General features: G+C 41.7%; 1 protein-coding gene across 2 annotated transcripts in view; it reads right to left on the reverse strand.

The window, feature by feature from the left end:
- The window catches only part of CAMKK1 (calcium/calmodulin dependent protein kinase kinase 1), a 95,337-nt gene that overhangs the window by 38,119 nt on the left and 38,643 nt on the right, over positions 1-18,575 (reverse strand). For both annotated transcript variants that reach the window (XM_087717256.1, XM_087717255.1), the window contains exons 6-8: positions 16,825-16,861; positions 13,473-13,494; positions 11,482-11,570 (exon numbers count right to left, since the gene is read on the reverse strand). In XM_087717256.1, the coding sequence (XP_087573382.1) occupies positions 11,482-11,570; positions 13,473-13,494; positions 16,825-16,861 (148 nt within the window). The remainder of the gene's footprint in view (positions 1-11,481; positions 11,571-13,472; positions 13,495-16,824; positions 16,862-18,575) is intronic.

The following is an 18,575-nucleotide window of genomic DNA, read 5'->3' on the forward strand; positions in this document are numbered from 1 at the left end:
ACCTATTTTGAAAACGAACAAAATTCTCTCAAAATTGTTTCTAGTCTGGCCACATTCTTCCCACTGTTGTTTCTGCTTACGATCATTCAAAAATAATGTTTGTATTGTTTATTTTTTAAATAATAATATAAAAATAATATTTTCTAAGACATCAACTTGCCAAAATAAGATATCCTTTGAGGCACTCCATAGGAGGGAATATGTTAAAATTAATTGTTTATCTTTCCTTTCCCTTGGTAGAACATCACAAAAATGCAAAGATATTTTTAATAAGTTAGAAACAAGGCAATTTAAATCAACTTAAACTTTGCAAATATCAAAACCATTGACATTTAAAAAACTAACTGAGGAGAGATAAGCCCTAATTGTTCTTGTAAAAGCAGACAGAGTGAAAGTCTGAGCATAGATCTCAAGGGAATAGGCTTTGTTTAAAATTAGAGATATGCAAACCTCCCACTTCATCCAGAACAAGGATACTGTAAAATATCCACTCCCTCTCCACCCCAGGGGAAGGTTACTGCAAAATCCCCATTTCTTCCCGATCAGTTGGGACTCGGGGAGCAGAGAATAGATGGCAGCGGGGCTAGTCAGAGCTGGTATTTACCGGTTCTGTTTTTTTTAACTTTTATATGTTTCCCCTCCCTGTTTTTATCTGTAAGCCGCCCTGAGTCTCTCGAGAGTGGGCGGCATACAAATCCTAATAAACGCTAAACGCTTCTCTATTCAAAATTTCCACTACCGGATCTCCAGAACTGATCAGAACCTGCTGAATACTGCCTCTGCTGGAAGACCACCAAATCCTCTTAAGAACAATCAAACTGGTGAGATCCAGAAGAAAGATGTTCCATTCTAGGAAGAGTAACTTTTTGTCATTATAAAAATCTAAAAATGTTCAGCCTTTGTTTTCCAATGGCATTGGAAGACAAAGGCTGAGAAAGTCTAGTATAAAAAGTTGCCTTAACATATCAACACTAAGCCCTGGCAAACAAGGGGAAGTTATTTAATTGGATTGCTGTCTCCATGATATTCGTGAAAATTCACAATCTATAACAGAGACAGTAGGATCTGTCTGTGATCCAGATAAAGGTCCAGAGACAGGAAGAGGTTTCTGTGACTGGAGTTGTTATTTATAAAGAACATAACACTTTGGTGGATTTTTGAAATACCCACGATAGCATTCATTGATGACCCCTTGAGGTCAACTACAGCTATATTTAAATAAAGTTCTACTCTTAATTATAACAACAGTTCCGATGCTGTCTCTCGGAAGTTTTCAGATTCTGATCAATCAGAACAGTGTTTCCAAGTCTTAGCCATGTTAAGATGTGTGGACCTCACTGTCCAGAATACCCCCGCCAGCATTCAACTCTCAGCATTCTGGGAGTTGAAGTCCACACATCTTAAAATGACTAAGATGGTGAAACATTATACAATAGAGTAAGTTCAATTTAATGGGCCAATTGAAGGAAGGTTGTCTATTATTCTGGATTATCCATCAAATCTGAAAGTGAATCATTGCATCATAGATACTAAGAGATTGGGCAACCATTTGTCTGAAATGATATAGGGTTTCTTGTTTGAGCAGGGGTTTGATTACAACATCTGCAGGGATACCCTTACAACTCTGTCATTCTGTTTATATGTTATTCTAGAACCTTTGATAGATTGTAAAACTATACAGGTAGTACTTAACTTTCAAATATTCATTTAGCAACAGTTCAAAGCAGTGGTGAAATGCAATTTTTTTTACTCCCGGTTCTGTGGGCGTGGCTTGGCAGGATTGATGGGCGTGGCTTGGTGGGCGTGGCAGGGGAAGGATACTGCAAAACCTCCATTCCCATCCCATTCCAGGGGAAGGATACTGCGAAATCTCCATTACCACCCCAGTCTGGGACCAGCCAGAGGTGGCATTTGCCGGTTCTCTGAACTACTCAAAATTTCCACTACCGGTTCTCCAGAACCTGTCAGAACCTGCTAGATTTTACCCCTGATTCAAAGTTGCAATGATACTGAAAAAACATTTAAGCATTGTCACATATGTTGTAAAAATCAAACTAAATTTAATAGTCTTTTCCAAGTTCAGTATATTTGCCTATTGTGAGGGAGAAGGCGGCAAAAATTCAGACTGAAATTTTATCCACTGTATTTATGAGACCATAAAAGGAAGATTTTATTGTATCCTTTCTACATCATTTTCTGCAATTCTACTTCAAATACTAAGGCCTTTTCATTGAGCACGGGGGAGATTGATTTGTTTTAATCTATTTTCAATCACTCTTACCACAACTGTGAGCAATTAAATTATTGTTGTTCACTGCAATGAAATGTTTCATTTATTGAATCCTTGCTACTCAGCCTACTGAATTATACCATCATTGACATATTGACCGAAATTCTGGTACAAATTTAAAGAATAGGAGGTTTGCTTAGATTAAAGGTTCACCCTGTTTCCACAATGGTTCAATACGCTTCTGGAATTCAGCCAAGAATGAAGAAAAGGCAAGACACTATTACCTTGGGAAAACATAAATATGCCTTATCACACAAGAGACTCAAAGGGTTTCTGTACCATACATCACTGCAATTTCATATATGTCTAAGGTAAAGGTAAAGGTTCCCCTTGCACATATGTGCTAGTTGTTCCCGACTCTAGGGGGTGGTGATCATCTCCGTTTCAAAGGCGAAGAGACAGCGCTGTCCGAAGATGTCTCCGTGGTCATGTGGCCAGCATAACTAAACTCCAAAAGCACATGAAACTCTGTTACCTTCCCACCAAAGGTGGTCCCTATTTTTCTACTTGCATTTTTACATGCTTTCAAACTGCTAGGTTGGCAGAAACTGGGAAAAGTAATGGAAGCTCACTCCATTACGTGGCGCCAGGGGTTCGAACCACCGAACTGCCGACCTTTCTGATCGACAAGCTCAGCATCTTAGCCACTGAGCCACCGTGTCCCTCATATATGTTTAATTTGTTAAATTTCATATAACAATCTTTCCAGTGAGAATGTCCCAAATTCAAGCAGGAAAAGAGGATTGAGAGAGGTGGCTGATTTGATTAATCTATTTCTCAAACGGCTATTCAGGTTCATGAATTGCTAATAATCTCCTTTTGGTGAGGGAAAGTTTCATTTTGTACAGTGTGGAAAACTAATTCAGCATTTGCTTTAGAAGATCGTAACTCTGCAGCTTTTGGCACCACAGATGCAAAACGATCTGAGATTCTTTCTCCTTGCAGCAAAAACTTCTGAATCTGTATGTGATCTGCATCTCTAATAACCAGAAATATTGCTGCAGTAGCTGGACTGCAGTGACTAGGACTTTTTGAGGATGGGATGGTTGTCTGCAAATTCCTTTTTAGTTAACTCCTTCTATCCAAATGGAAGTCTATGTTTGAAGCTAAAAAATTGTACATAATCAAAAAGGCTATTTACCACTAGTGTCACCTCAAAAGAATTGAACACCCTGTGGCTGTGATGGGGAACTTATGGCACATGTAGCAATAGCAATAGCAGTTAGACTTATATACCGCTTCATAGGGCTTTCAGCCCTCTCTAAGCGGTTTACAGAGTCAGCATATCGCCCCCACAGTCTGGGTCCTCATTTCACCCACCTCGGAAGGATGGAAGGCTGAGTCAACCTTGAGCCGGTGAGATTAGAACCGCCGAACTGCAGATAACAGTCAGCTGAAGTGGCCTGCAGTACTGCACCCTAACCACTGCGCCACCTTGGCTCTTGTACTGGAAGTGGCACACAGAGCCATCTCTCCAGGCATGCCAGCCATCACCCATTGCTCTTCTGGGTCCCGCCATGCACATGCGCGCCAGCCAGCTGGTCTTTGCACACAGAGGAGAAATGTAAACTGGAAGAGCAGCTCCCTGGCATGCATGCATGTGCCAGCAAACTGCTCTTCTGGTTTGCGGTGCTCCCATGTGTGCACATCAGGGAGCTGCTCTTCCGGTTTCTGGTGCTTCCCTGCTTGTGCGCACTTGCTCCCACTTCGGCACTGAATGCCAAAAAGGTTCGCCAACACTGCCCTATGGAAATTAGAACTGATCACAAGAATTTGGAACACTTACAAACTTCTCATAGATTCAGACAATACCAGGCAAGATGGGTGTGAGTCTTTCTCATTTTCACTTTTTTCTCTTAGATTCCTAATTCACAAAAAGATCCGGCAGATGTTTTGTTGCAGAACCTGGAATTCTGCTTGCTGTATCTATAATCCTACTCCTACGTCCATTCTGGACCAGGAAAAATGCCCACACCAACATCTGGCTTAGTTTATGAGACTCATGGGTCAGAAATTAGACTGCTTCCCTACCAGATAAAATCCATAATCAATAAAAATAGGAACCAAGAATGTGGACTTGGACCAGTAGTGGGATATGACCGGTACACCCCGGTACAGGCATACCGGTGCCTGCTGGTACAGTGCTCCAGAGGGCCCACCCGCCTGCCCGTCCTCCTTACTGATATTTGAGCCAATCGGGGCTTCTGCGCAAGGAGCACACGGCGCCTACGCAATGCTCCGCCAAGCAGCTGGAGTGTTGTGGAGTGTCGCGGGCGGTAAGTACGCATGCCATGCTGTGCATGTGCTACACATGTGCATGTGGTGGATGCCCGGCCCCGTTGCACCATACCGGTTGCACCGGGATCCGGAACCCACCACAGGCTTGGACAGATGACCCCCCAGGATCCCCCAATCTCACTTTTTCTTTTCTTGGGAATGAAAACTTCATTACAGTGAATATCTGGATATGTTTCCCTGGGGGGTGGGGGGCGGGAGACATCTTCACACTTTGGAGTGAGAGCCAGCTGGAGTACTTAAAACTACCCATCTCCAATGTCAAGATATACTGCTGTGCTTGATATGAAGCCTGAAAACTATTGTACGTTTCTTTCTGTTTGAGCAAAGACATGAAATTAGACTTGCTAAAAGTGGAAAAATAGAAGATAAATGAACATCTACTGAAAGGTCATGGAGTGATCTGTAGAAGATGGATGAGATTTTTAATTATTTAAGAAGAGCTATGGCTCAAAATCTCCATTCTCCATCTTCCATCCACAGAGATGTTGAAATAGAAATTTTAAAAAATGTCTCCAAACTTGTTTCGCTTTGAACCTCTCTATTCCCCCAAAAAGAGCAATTCTATTTATTGCAGAAAAGGTTTATACTGGAGTCTGTGCCATAATCAAGTCCCTGATGGTTTTTGAAACGTAAGACAGAAATGAAGAACAGCAATTGTCTTTCCTGATCACCTTTCTTTTCTAACTCATTTTTTTTCATTGAAAATCAACAGGAAGAAATCAATCTATGCCCACTCCAGGGAGGGCACAAATACCAAATATTTTTTTTAATAAAGAATCAGATACAGCATACTCCTTACTACCTGTAGGGTAAACATAAAACAATTTAATTGCCATATAAAAATTACTCAAGGGTAAATATTGTTACACAAAATAAACTTATATAAAACATCCACATGGAATACAATTATTTAAGTTTCTTGTAATAGTCTAAGGATGAGAGTCTGCTTAAAGTTCTGTCCTCTTAATAGAGAGTTTTACTAGAACAGAGTGTGAAGGAGATGAAATATTGATTCAAAATAAATCTTCACAGCATTTTGAATGCTTCCTCAGTGATCTCAAGTCTTCTCATCAAAATACTGGCAGTAACACTAGATCACTGAAGGTCAGAAGGCAAGGCATTCACTCTTGGCACTCACAATTTCTCAAAGAAACCATGAAATGTCCCACTGTGGCCATGTCTTCCTTTCCATTTTTCAATGTTTAGAGTGTTGACATCAAGGAAGAAAAAACACCTGTGTTCAGGGGACACTTGCCAGAGGTGAGATTCAGTAGGTTCTGACCAGTTCTGGAGAACCAGTAGTGGGAATTTTGAGTAGTTTGGAGAACCGGTAAATACCACCTCTGATTGGCCCCCCTCTCACCTATGATTCCAGGAAACACAGCTGGGTATCAGCAATAGGATTTGGTTACTTGTGGTTTAAGCCACAGGTATTGTGTTTCCTCTCTTTCTAAGCTTGTTTGTCCCAGTCAGGATACAAATGGTTCCCTAGGGAAGTTTGTGGCAACTGCCCTCACATTAACCATGCTGTGTTTCCAAGATATAATCAATAGGTGTTACAATTCATAGAAGGAAAGAAGTTGGAGATGGTAAAACATTGATTTTCCATTCTTGTCACACCAGCCAGAACTATTTCAACCTCACAGAGTTTTTGCTGCTTTTTTTGGTTTTAAAGAATGCAAGATTTCTAGACACTCTGACATATTCTGTGTCATTTTTAGGGCTTGGGGCAGAGGTTCTGACCAGTTCTGGAGAACCAGTAGCGGAAATTTTGAGTAGTTCAGAGAACTGATAAATGCCACCTCTGACTGGCCCTGCCCCCATCTATTCTCTGCCTCCCGAGTCCCAGCTGATCGGAAGGGAATGGGGATTTTGCAGTAACCTTCCCCTGGAGTGGGGAGGGAATGGAGATTTTACAGTATCCTTCCTCTGCCACGCCCACCAAGCCACACCCATCAAGCCATGCCATGCCATGCCCACCAAGCCACGCCCACAGAACAGGTAGTAAAAAAATTTGAACCCCACCACTGACACTTATATGGTTTTAAAACAAGTATAGGCTACTCTAGGGTGCAAAAATGCAACCGGGTGACTGCATATGACCAACCACAATCATCACTGTTTATGCAGCTCAGCTCACCCGCAAATAATGTTCATTTCATATATTGTAACTTGTGAATCGTTGTCTCCAAATAGGCCTGGGCCCTGCCCACTTTGGAGATCAGCTTCTAATCATATCCAGTTTGTGAACCTGGGAAATCTACATTCCTGGATTATTGGCGTGAGAGCCAGACAGATAGACAGACAGAGAAAGACAAGACTAGGCAGATGGATATGACACACTGCAACATGGTTTTTTGCATCAACATGCTTTTGCCTCATAACAAACTCCCTACCATTTGGGGAGGGGTGGGGAAGAGAAAAATGTGTTACCAATAGAGGAGAATGTGTTTCAATTATATTAGCACATTGCCCTGTCTGCCGAAGCTGCTGCGAACGGCATTAAATTGGATTAATGGAGAAATCTCCTGCAGTTCAAGGACAAAACGCAACCTGAAAGGGCTGCTGCTTCACTCTACTATCAGCTTCATGTCATAGAGCAGAGAAATGATTTAGCACCTGTCAAAAGAAATCTGCAGAGGAAAGCACCTGAGGTGAGTTGGGGGATAGTATCTGAGAGAGGTCCTTTTTCTTAGAAAGACACCAAGGTCAATTTGTGTACGATCCATAGAAGTATAAAGGGAAAGGGCCATGAATTGAGGAAGCTATACTGGGCTATATAATCAGACTATTGCTCCCATCCAGTTCAGTGCTGACCACCAGACTTACCCTGGTCTGGTGGCCCTCTGGTTGTGCTGGACTGCAACCTGCCTTATCACCAATAAGCATGGCTGAATTCAGTGCTAGCAAAGGGATGATGACAGTGGTAGACCTTCTGATACAGGCCCAGCAAGGAAAAATCTTTATCAGCCCAATGTTGGAGCCCGAACCTGAAACCCTTGGCATGCGAAGCACATGTTCTCTCTTTAAACCGTGAACAAGCATCTTTATGGTACCTGGGAAGCATCCCTTTTTGATGGTTGCCTCTTGGTTCTGAAACAATCTCCTTCACATGTTGTTGTTGTTAGTTGCGAAGTCATGTCTGACCCATCGCGACCCCATGGACAACATTCCTCCAGGCCTCCCTGTCCTCTACCATCCTCAGAGTCCATCTGAGCTCATGCCAACAGCTTCAGTGACTCCATCCAGCCACCTCATTCTCTGTCGTCCCCTTCTTCCCCTTCTTCTTTTGCCCTCAATCGTTCCTAGCATTAGGCTCTTCTCCAGGGAGTCCTTCCTTCTCATTAGGTGGTCAAAGTACTTGAGTTTCATCTTCAGGATCTGGCCTTCTAAAGAGTAGTCAGGGTTGATCTCCTCTAGGACTGACCAGTTTGATCACCTTGCAGTCTAAGGGACTCGCAGGAGTCTTCTCCAGCACCATAGTTCAAATTGACCCTCAGGTAGGTCAAGGTAATTTTTTCCTCTGTCCAGCTGTGTCCAACTCTAGGGGGGGGAGGTGTTCATCTCCATTTCTTAGCCGAGGGAGTCAGTGTTGTCCAAAGATGCTTCAGTGGTCATGTGACCAGCATAGCAAAAGCACACAGAACAACGTTACCTTCCCACCAAAATGGTACTTATTTATCTACTCGCATTTGCAAGCTTTTGAACGGCTAGATGGGCAATGCTGGGGCAAGTAACAGGAGTTTGCCCCATAGCACAGCGCTCAGGTCTTGAACCTGGGCTGATACGTTTAGCATCTTTAACCGCTGAGCCATTGTGACCCTTCTACCTCAGGTATATGAGTCTAAAAGTAGAATTCCAAGAAAGATGAGGGCTTGTTAACTATGCAGTGGGGAAATCTGTGGTGAGTGGTGGACATCAAATCTAGTGTTAGCCTGACACATTTCTAGAGAAAATGTGTAGGTTTTTTGAAAAAAGGCACCAGACTAACCAATTTCGTTGTATTTATTTTGTACAACGACAATAAAGGCTATACTATACAGTGGCCTCCTTTCCTTGTGGCAATCCATCTTGGGAACATCCTCTTCATAAAATAAGCTTTTCCTACAATTTAGGCATACACTGAAAATGTTTTGTTCAGCACCCCTTAAACACAATGGCCGAACCATTTACAGGCTTGGCTTCATTCCTGCAGGTGTCTTGTGTTTAGAACTATATTTATGATACAAAATAAAATGCAACATAAATAGCCAAATTTTAAAAAGCCCTTTTGTTTATATAAGCATGTTAAATTTAGTGTGGTTTGTATTGCTGTATTTTTTTTTATTCTGGATAGTTTTTGCCTTTAAACTGTACTATATCTGAACACACTGTATGTCAAGTGAAATATAAATATTAGTAGTACTACAGTAATAACAAATAATTATAGTATGAATGTCCCAGTGTGAAATAAACAGGCTCAGAAGCTGCTTAATTAAACCTTCGAACTAAACTAGCATAAACAAGATCTTTTCCATTCGTATTGAATTCAATGCCTTGAGAGAGAGATTCTAGAAAACTGCAATACAATTGGTCTGTGATTCCAGGAAACCCAGCTGGGGATCAGCAATAGGATTTGGTTACTTGTGGTTTAAGCCACAAGTATTGTGTTTCCTCTCTTTCTAAGCTTGTTTGTCCCAGTCAGGATACAAATGGTTCCCTAGGGAAGTTTGTGGCAACTGCCCTCACATTAACCATGCTGTGTTTCCAAGATATAATCAATAGGTGTTACAATTCATAGAAGGAAAGAAGTTGGAGATGGTAAAACATTGATTTTCCATTCTTGTCACACCAGCCGGAACTATTTCAACCTCACAGAGTTTTTGCTGCTTTTTTTTGTTTTAAAGAATGCAAGGTTTCTAGACACTATGACATATTCTGTGTCATTTTTAGGGCTTGGGGCAGAGGTGGTGTTCAGCAGATTCTGACCAGTTCTGGAGAACCGGTAGCGGACATTTTGAGTAGTTCAGAGAACTGATAAATACCACCTCTGACTGGCCCTGACCCCATCTTTTCTCTGCCTCCCAAGTCCCAGCTGATCAGAAGGGAATGGGGATTTTGCAGTAACCTTCCCCTGGAGTGGGGAGGGAATGGAATGGAGATTTTACAGTATTCTTCCTCTGCCACGCCCACCAAGCCACACCCATCAAGCCATGCCATGCCACGCCCACCAAGCCACGCCCACAGAACAGGTAGTAAAAAATATTGAATCCCACCACTAGCTTGGGGCACAAATTGGGCAATAGCAGCCATGTGTAGAAATGTTTGTAATGGAGAAACCTAAATATACTATATATTGGGAGAATTAACAGATAGGGACTGGAAGTCACTGTCATGGGAAGGAATATTCAGCTTCCTTCGATACTGATTTGATTATGATCAGTCAATTTGCAAAATTTTGTGCCTCAGCCTGTGGCCCTTGGATGTGGGACAGAACCCACCTGTTGGCTTTGTTAATAGTAGTTCATTCATTCATTTCATTTCAATGTATATGTCAGCTCATCTCACTTACATGTGATTCTGGGAGGTGTACTCAATTAAAGCACAAACTAGCAATCACAAAATTAAAACCAATTAAAAAAAGTTAAACACTACAATTAATATTTGTTTGATGCTCAACTACTTTGAGTTTTTAGTTTTTATATTGTATGTTTTTTAACTAGTTTTGTTATCAGCTGCCAAGAGCCACATATATGATATGGGCAGCTATATAAGTCAAGTCAAGTCAAGTAAAATCAATTATGCACTTTCCCTGGTGTGAATTCTTCATTCTTTTTCCAGTGATATATTTCTTCATGATTGCTTTGAATATCATTCCTCATATAATTATATTTTGCCTAGTAGTGACTGAAATCTCTTAAGTCACCTCAGTCACTACTTAGATTCCTTAGAGAAATACTGTAAATAAAATCCTAGAATGATTGAATGGAATTGTATGGTCTCATCATTTCATTCAGTGTTAGTGTCATTTTAGAAAATTACATTATGTTGTAGGTGCCCAATCCAACAATGCTGCTGAACCTTGGCTTTGTTGTTATTACTTGTGAAGTCATGTTCAACCCATCACCAACCCATGGACAACATTCCTCCAGGCCTTCCTGTCCTCTACCATTCCCATTTAGGTCCATCTAAGTTCACGCCGACTGCTTCGGTGACTCCATCCAGCCACCCCATTCTCTGCCATCCCCTTCTTTTGTCCTCAATTGTTCCCAGCATTAGGCTCTTCTCTAGTGAGTCCTTCCTTCTCATTAGGTGGCCAAAGTATTTGAGTTTCAGCTTCAGGATCTGGCCTTCTAAAGAGCAGTCAGGGTTGATCTCCTCTAGGACTGACCGGTTTGATCGCCTTGCAGTCCAAGGGACTCGCAGGAGTCTTCTCCAGCACCATAGTTCAAAGGCCTCCATTCTTTGATGCTCAGCCTTTTTTATGGTCCAATTTTCACAGCCATACATTGCAACTGGGAAAAGCATAGCCTTGACTATATGCACTTTTGTTGGCAAGGTGATGTCTCTGCTTTTTAGTGTGCTGTCTAGATTTGCCATAGCTTTCCTCTCCAGGAGCAATTGTGGCTTATGTTATTATAAACCAACTTCTGCTCAGAAAGTGATATTATACAATTTAATAAGGATTGTGTAGACTGCTGGGTTTGGCAAAGCAGAAAATACTTCCCCTCCCCATAGTTGAGGAATTGATTAGATCTGAGCCTGCTCTGAAAATGTTTTTGAAAATGTGCTGTAATGTATGCATGGATTATGGTTCCTTTGCTGGAGGATCATTTTATGCATTAAGGAAAGAGGGACATCAAAGGGAGGGAAATCCATCAAGGACAATAACAACTCTGTTGCTTTATACTCACAGTACTCAATGCCCAAGACAATGTCTCTGAAATAGAGCCAAGCTTGTTCTTCAGAAAAAGGATTGTCACATGGCACCTCCATGACAGGCCTAAAAAATAGGGTGCAAAGATCAAGACAAATACTTTACCAGACTGTAACAGCCATTTTCTTCTGTATTTTTAGGAGCTCATTTCCATTTTTGGTGTTGACTGTTGTTTATGGGATGATTAGATGGGGGAACCAATCAAAACATAGCAACACAGGCCACCTCTTTCTAGTTAATAGTCCTAAAAAGTGGAGAAGGGGGATTCATAGAAACCTGGGGGGAGGGGAGGTCTTTTAATCTCCCCCTAGCCCTCTGCCCAAGGCAGAAATCTTCAACTATCTCAGACAAATGGCTGGCCACCTGTTTGCTTGAAAACCTGCACGGACGGAGCCTATGACTCCAAGAAACATTGGAAAAGCATTGGATCGGGGTGAAATGCTACCGGTTTGGGCCGGTTCACCTAAACCGGTAGTAAAAAATGCTACCAGGTTGTCCAAACCGGTAGTAAAAAAATCTCGCAGTACAGCTGACTGTCGCACAGCTGATCGTTGGAACTTTTTAAACATCTTTTTAAAGCATTTTTTTACTACCGGTTCAGGCGAACCGTAGTTCCGACCATCAGCTGTGCCACACAATTTATATTCGCTAGAAAGCAGGAAATCCTGCTTTCTAGTGAATCTAAATTACACAGCACAGCTGTTTTCCCCCCTTTGCGGTTCTACTTACATTTGCAGACTCAAAAAAGGCTTCTTAATCCAGTGCAAATGCATGCAAAGTGTGCATGCATGCACAAAGCAAACCGGTAGCAGATTTCAGAGCATTTCACCCCTGCATTGGACCCCAATAAGCAGTGGCTGTTCCACTATTTATTGCCTCTTACAGTTGGGAAATCACTCTTAATTTCACCCATTTCTTTGTTCAAGTTATATCCACCTCTCACCTAAACGTTGAAGATACTTAACCAGGGACTTCCCTTCATTTTATTCCCACAACCATCAGAATGGGATTAGATTAGATTAACAGAGTTGGAAGGGACCTTGTAGGTCATCTAGTCCAACACTCCACCTGCCCAAGCAGGAGGCCCTACACCAGTGGTAGTCAACCTGGTTCCTACCGCCCACTTGTGGGCGTTCCAGCTTTCATGGTGGGCGGTAGGGCTTTTGTCTGATACTGAAGCACTTTCCTTTTTTTAAAATTTAATTGACTTCCCTACTTTATAAATCACCATTACTGTGGAACTGGTGGGCGGTTAGAAAATTTTACTACTAACAGAGATACAAAAGTGGGCGGTAGGTATAAAAAGGTTGACTACCCCTGCTCTACACCATTTCTGACAAATGGCAGTCCAATCTCTTCTTGAAAGCCTCCAGTGATGAAGCTTCTCTGGGAAGCTTTATCTATGGATTCTTGTCCTACTCTCAGGCAATAGAGAGAATAAACCCACACGGTCTTCCTCGGGACAGCTTTTCAAGTAATGGATTCATCTGGGTTCTCAAGGAGTCGAAAGATGTACATGGCATAAGAGTCAAAACAGCCAAAATGGCAGCCATGCCTATTTTTTTCAAAGTCTTGTTTAATGATACCATTACTTTAATGGTGCTGAAAGAGATCACCAGCAGATGCTGCCACCGAGCAGAACATAAGACCAGTTAACAGTCATGCAATGAAATCTTGATAGCAATAGCATTTAGGCCCACGTACCGCCCCATAGCACCTTACAGCAATTTCTGGGCAGTTTGCAATGTATCATTTTTTTGCATATTGCCCTCAACAATCTAGGTCCTCATTTTACAAAACTTGGAAAGGATAGAAGGCTGAGTCAACCTTAAGGCCTGTAAGAATTGAAATTCAGGCTGTGGGCAAAGTTTGCTTGCAATACTGCATTTTTAACACCCAAAATTGTTAGGCTTTAATCCCCAATAATTGTGGCATTCACACAATCTTTGTTTATTATAGATTACTTACCCCTTTGGGAGGAGATCGAATGCTGAAAAGAAAAGACAGCTCTTAACCAATGCACTTTTAGAAAAGCAACGCTCCCTGAATTAATTTCCATCGAATTTCCAACACAAGGCAATCTTCCTAAGATGTTATAGAAAAAGTCCATAAACTGCTAAGCTTAAAATTGATTGGGAGAATGTGTTTGTAGGAAAAATCAACAGTGATATTACATTTACACCACTAACTTTATGCTAAAGCAAACAGATCTTCAAAATAAGAGTTAAGCAAATGTTCTTCATTAGAGGACTCAAGAGTTCCAAATGAAAGACTTTCAGTTTTCACTTTTATGATCACCTATTTCCAAAGTCCTATAGTAATCCCATTGGTGGAAAATGGGGCAACCGTTTCTTTGATTTCTGAGTTTTTCAGAGAAAAGGGAGAATCTATTGGCCTGGAGTCATCTTTTTGCAAACTAACTTTTGAATGCCACTGGTGATTGTACTGGTGACAGAGAGGTACATCATCCACCGAATTTTTTACACTATAAGACACCTTCCCCCCCAAAATGGGTAGAAATGCCTGTGTGCCTTATAGAACGAATACCGTGGCAGGGGGGAGGGGGTTGGTGCGATGCCGATCAGCTGTTCTAGGCGGCGGGGATTGCTGCTGCCTATTGCTGCCACCACTGCCTGTTCACCAATGGGCTGCAGCAAACAGGCTGTGGCAAATGGGCCATGACCGTGGCAAACAGGTGGTAGTGATCGGGCCTTGGCAAATGGTCCGTGGTGAATAGGCTGTGGTGGTAGCGAATGGGCTATAGCAGCAAATTGGGCCTGGCGGCAAACGAGCCATGGCAACAATTGGGCCATGGTAGTGATTGGGCCGCAGCAACAAACGGGCAGATTTTTTTTTCTTGTTCTCCATCTCTAAAGCTAATGTGCGTTTTATAGTATATGGTATAGTGGTGTGAATGCAAAACATTTTGAGTTTTTTGTGGTTTCTTTTGCCTTAATGGCAATCTCAAAGACTAGCGATGGAAATTTATCTTATGTCTATTTGACAGACTGCTTCTCCCTGAATACATCTATAAGTATAATCTTTATTGTCATTGTACTTAAATACAACGAAATTGGTTTTAACCTCACTGGTGCAAAATTATAACAGAAACGAAAAAAGAAAGAAAAAGAGAAAAAAACCTAGCGTGTGCATGGAGTGATTGTGGTTGTATTTAAAAATCTCACAGCCCAAGGATAGAAACTATCTACACCAGTGTTTCTCAACCTTGACAACTTGAAGATGTCCGGACTTTAACTCCCAGAATTCCCCAGCCAGCATTTGCTGGCTGGGGAATTCTGGGAGTTGAAGTCCAGACATCTTCAAGTTGCCAAGGTTGAGAAACACCGATCTACACACTCCACCAGGAAGGCATGGAATGCTGCTGATCTCAACTATCAAGGAAGTGCATCTAGTGAGACCTAGGAAAAGGGCCTTCTCTGTGGCAGCTCCTTCCCTTTGGAAATCATTTCTCCAGAGAGAAGATTGGCCCCATCTTGTTGCTTTTCCACAAGGCCTTGAAGACATGGTTCTGTCAGTGGGTCTGGAGACCCCATTCAGAGCCAATCAAGTGGCTTGCTTGATTCTGTTGTCATGCCAAGTGGTGGGGTGTGAGGTGGGGTTTGAATCATGAATTTTAACTGGGTTTTGAATGTCATACGCTCTCGCCCCCCGCATCCACTATCTGTGAGTTGGTCAGCTATATAACTTTGTTTAATAAATAAATAATATTTCCAGTCTAATTTTGATTTTAAAAGCTGAAAGTTATGTAGTGAAAAATTGCATATTTTTTCTGCTAACTCTACCCCTGAGTTCTCGGGGACAGTAAATTAGAAAAGAGTCCTATATGAGGATCAGGGATTGAAGCTGGCCACTCCCACTCTAGAGCCCACTGACCTCATCTGTGGTTTAAGATAGATACTGAGTGACCACACAGCACCATTCTGAAGCCATTAAAAGTGACAGCACTATTTCCTAACACCACTCTAGAGAATTCTGCAGGGGAAATATTGATCGCTAAACCAGAGTATCATTTTGTGGTGCATTAGAGTACTCTTGAAAAACAAAAACAAAAACAAGACGAAAGAAACCAGATTTTCTGAGCTGAATTCTGTTTACAAAGGAAAGGGAGAAGAAAAGGATAATCTGTATATAAGAGGGAGGGGGATCCACTGCAAAATAAGCAGATAAGAATCAATCTCATCTACTATAGTTAGCAGCATCCTATAAAAGGTAAAGGAGGTAGAGATATTAAGGAACCATTAACTAGGGAAAAGGGGCGGGAAACATTTAAGTCTAGAACAAGATAATATTTAGATACAGATAATTTTTGACTTACGACCAAAATTTAGGTTGCTAAGTGAGACATTTGTTAAGTGAGTTTTGCCCCACCTTATGATCTTTCTTGCCATAGTTGTTAAGTGAATCATGGTAGTTCTTAAGTGAATAACACAGCTGTTAAGTGAATTTGGCTTTCCCATTGAACTTTGCTTGTCAGAACATTGCAAAAGGGCATCACAGGATCTCGGGAAGCTGCAACCATTATAAATATGAGTCAGTTGCCAAGCATCCAAATTTCGAGGACCATGGGGATGCTGCAATGGTTGTAAGTGTGAAAAACAGTCATAAGTCACTTTTTTTTCAGTGTCATTGTAACTTTGAATGGTCACTAAATGAACTGTTGTAAGTCAGTGACTAGCTGTATCTCCCCAATTCACCGGTGTATAAAAAGGAGAGGAGGTAGAGCACAATCAGATCTGCAAGGTTTTATTATAACCTATCTCAACAGAAGTAACCTTAGCCTCCCTGCACAGTGGAGGTCTTGGTTTGATTTATCTACTGGTCTTGACATATCATCATATTCTTGATGGTGATACCAGTCTCCCACTGCAAATGATTGTCCTGCTTCAAGATAAATAGGAATATGGCCAACGATGGAATTCAGTTAAGTTTACCACCAGTTCGCAACTGTGAGCACACACATGCCTTCCGCGCATGCATGCAGCCTTCCTCATATGCACTTTGATCACACGTGTGGCCTGTATACATATGCAGCGTCAAAAATGAGGCTGTATAGGACGTTTTGGAGCCTGGGCAGGTAGGTACACCTACCTGCAGTTCGGCCCTACCAGTTCGGGCAAACTGGTCCAAACTGGTTGAATACCACCTCTGAATATGGCCCTGAATCAGTGGAAATGCTAGTAAACATAAGTATATTCATGTCCTCTTTCTGAGTTTCCCAAATGGATGGGGCGCTGTATGAAGCAGACAGTGTCACTCTGCTCGAGCATAGCCATTTCTTATATTCTTCTACATTACTCACCCATGTATAGATTGTCCTCTGCAGGATCATCCAGTACCTGAAAAGAAGAATATATCTACTTCAACTTCTGCACCATCATTCATTTTTATCTCTTACTGCAGGGAATTATGATGCCCTAAATGGCAGCACTGTTAACGTAATTCTCCCCAACCTAAAACTGCTACTCTCAGAATTAGTTATGTTGGCTAGAAACTATCCTCCCTACACACTTAGGTTGTACCAGATAGGGAAAGGGTGATCTAAACTATCCTGACTGGGACAATGGGAACTGTAGTCCAACACATTTCGAAGGAACCAGGTGAGCCAGGGGTGAAATGCTACTGGTTTTGGTTGGTTTGCTCAAACTGGTAGAAAAAAAATGTCACCGGTTCGGGCGAACTGGTATTTCCGATGATCAGCTGTGATGCACAATTTAATATTAGCTAGAATCGTCAGATTTCCTGCTTTCTAGCTAATCTAGAAAGCATGTGCTCACATTTGCGAACCGGTAGCGAAGGTAAGTTTATTTCACCCCTTAGGTAAACTAGCAACTTTTTATTTTTATACCAACTCAAGGTACAATAAAATAAATTCCATGGATACAGTTTGGAAAAAAGATTCAATTTGTCATGAAAGGGGGCATGAAAACATGCTAATTTGGGGGAATCCAGAAATGAACAGATCCCGTTATGCAGACAATGGATCTGATGTTTTCCCTTTTGCTCCAGAGGGAAAAATGAAAATAAATTTGTGGGAATTACAAGGCAAACAAATGTCATCAAATTTTCAGGAAACCAGCCCAATGATTACAGCGGTTTTCTTAGAAACAACTGTCTTGAAAGAATAGCCAGACAGTGTCCTTGAGCCAGTCACTTTGTCCCAGCCCTAGAAAGGAGGCAATGACACACCATTTCTGAAAAAACCTTTCTGAGAAAATTGCAGGGACATGTCTAGACAATCTCCAAGAATCAGACAAGAAAACAAGAACTGGAACTTAAATACACTCAGTTACAAAATGCTTTCAACTCCCTCAGCAACTTCTGCAAACTTGCTCCTGCCAATTCTTTGTTGCTGATACACCTTACAAAAAAGTGACTTGATTTGTACTGCAATTCCTGATTTGTTTTATATTTCCTTTCTTCTTTCAGAGGAGAGTCCTTCACTGAAGAACACATGCCCCTTTGAACATTGTCAAAGAAGCAACAGGAAAAACAATAGAGATACTTAACTATGATGCAAATATTTCTTGATATCAACAATTTGTCCTCATGACACTTCGTCTTGTTTTAAGCTCATGAATGGGACAGCTTTAAGCCACCACTAACTGTACAAGTACGAAAGTTGTGTTTTCCTCCTTATTCTGAAACCATCCAGTAGTACCCTCAAAAGGCATAAAATGCATTATACTTTACCATCCATTATTTTGGAAATAAAGTCAGGTGACCAATAGTCAGGTGAGAGTATTGAGGGAGGCACTTATTGGGTTTGTATTAGGCTAAAGTGGCATCACAGGACACCCTCCAGTCCTGTGATAGCGAATCTATGGCACATGTGCCACAGGTGGTACACGGAGCCATTTGTTAGGGTACGAGAGGCGTTGCCCTGTCAGCTCCAGCGCGCATCCATGCACTGGCCAGCTGACTTTGGCCTTCTTTTTCAGCCATTTTTCACCCACCAGGCAAAAATCAACCCAACACGCAAACCAGAAGTTCGGGAACAAACTTCCAGTTTGTGAGTTGGACCATTTTTCATTCTCCGGAGGCTTCAAGGAA

The sequence above is a fragment of the Thamnophis sirtalis genome, unplaced genomic scaffold (assembly GCF_051295495.1).
Source record: "Thamnophis sirtalis isolate CommonGarterSnake01/CBP01778 unplaced genomic scaffold, rThaSir2_p1.2 scaffold_6, whole genome shotgun sequence".
Classification (NCBI taxonomy): domain Eukaryota; kingdom Metazoa; phylum Chordata; class Lepidosauria; order Squamata; family Natricidae; genus Thamnophis; species Thamnophis sirtalis.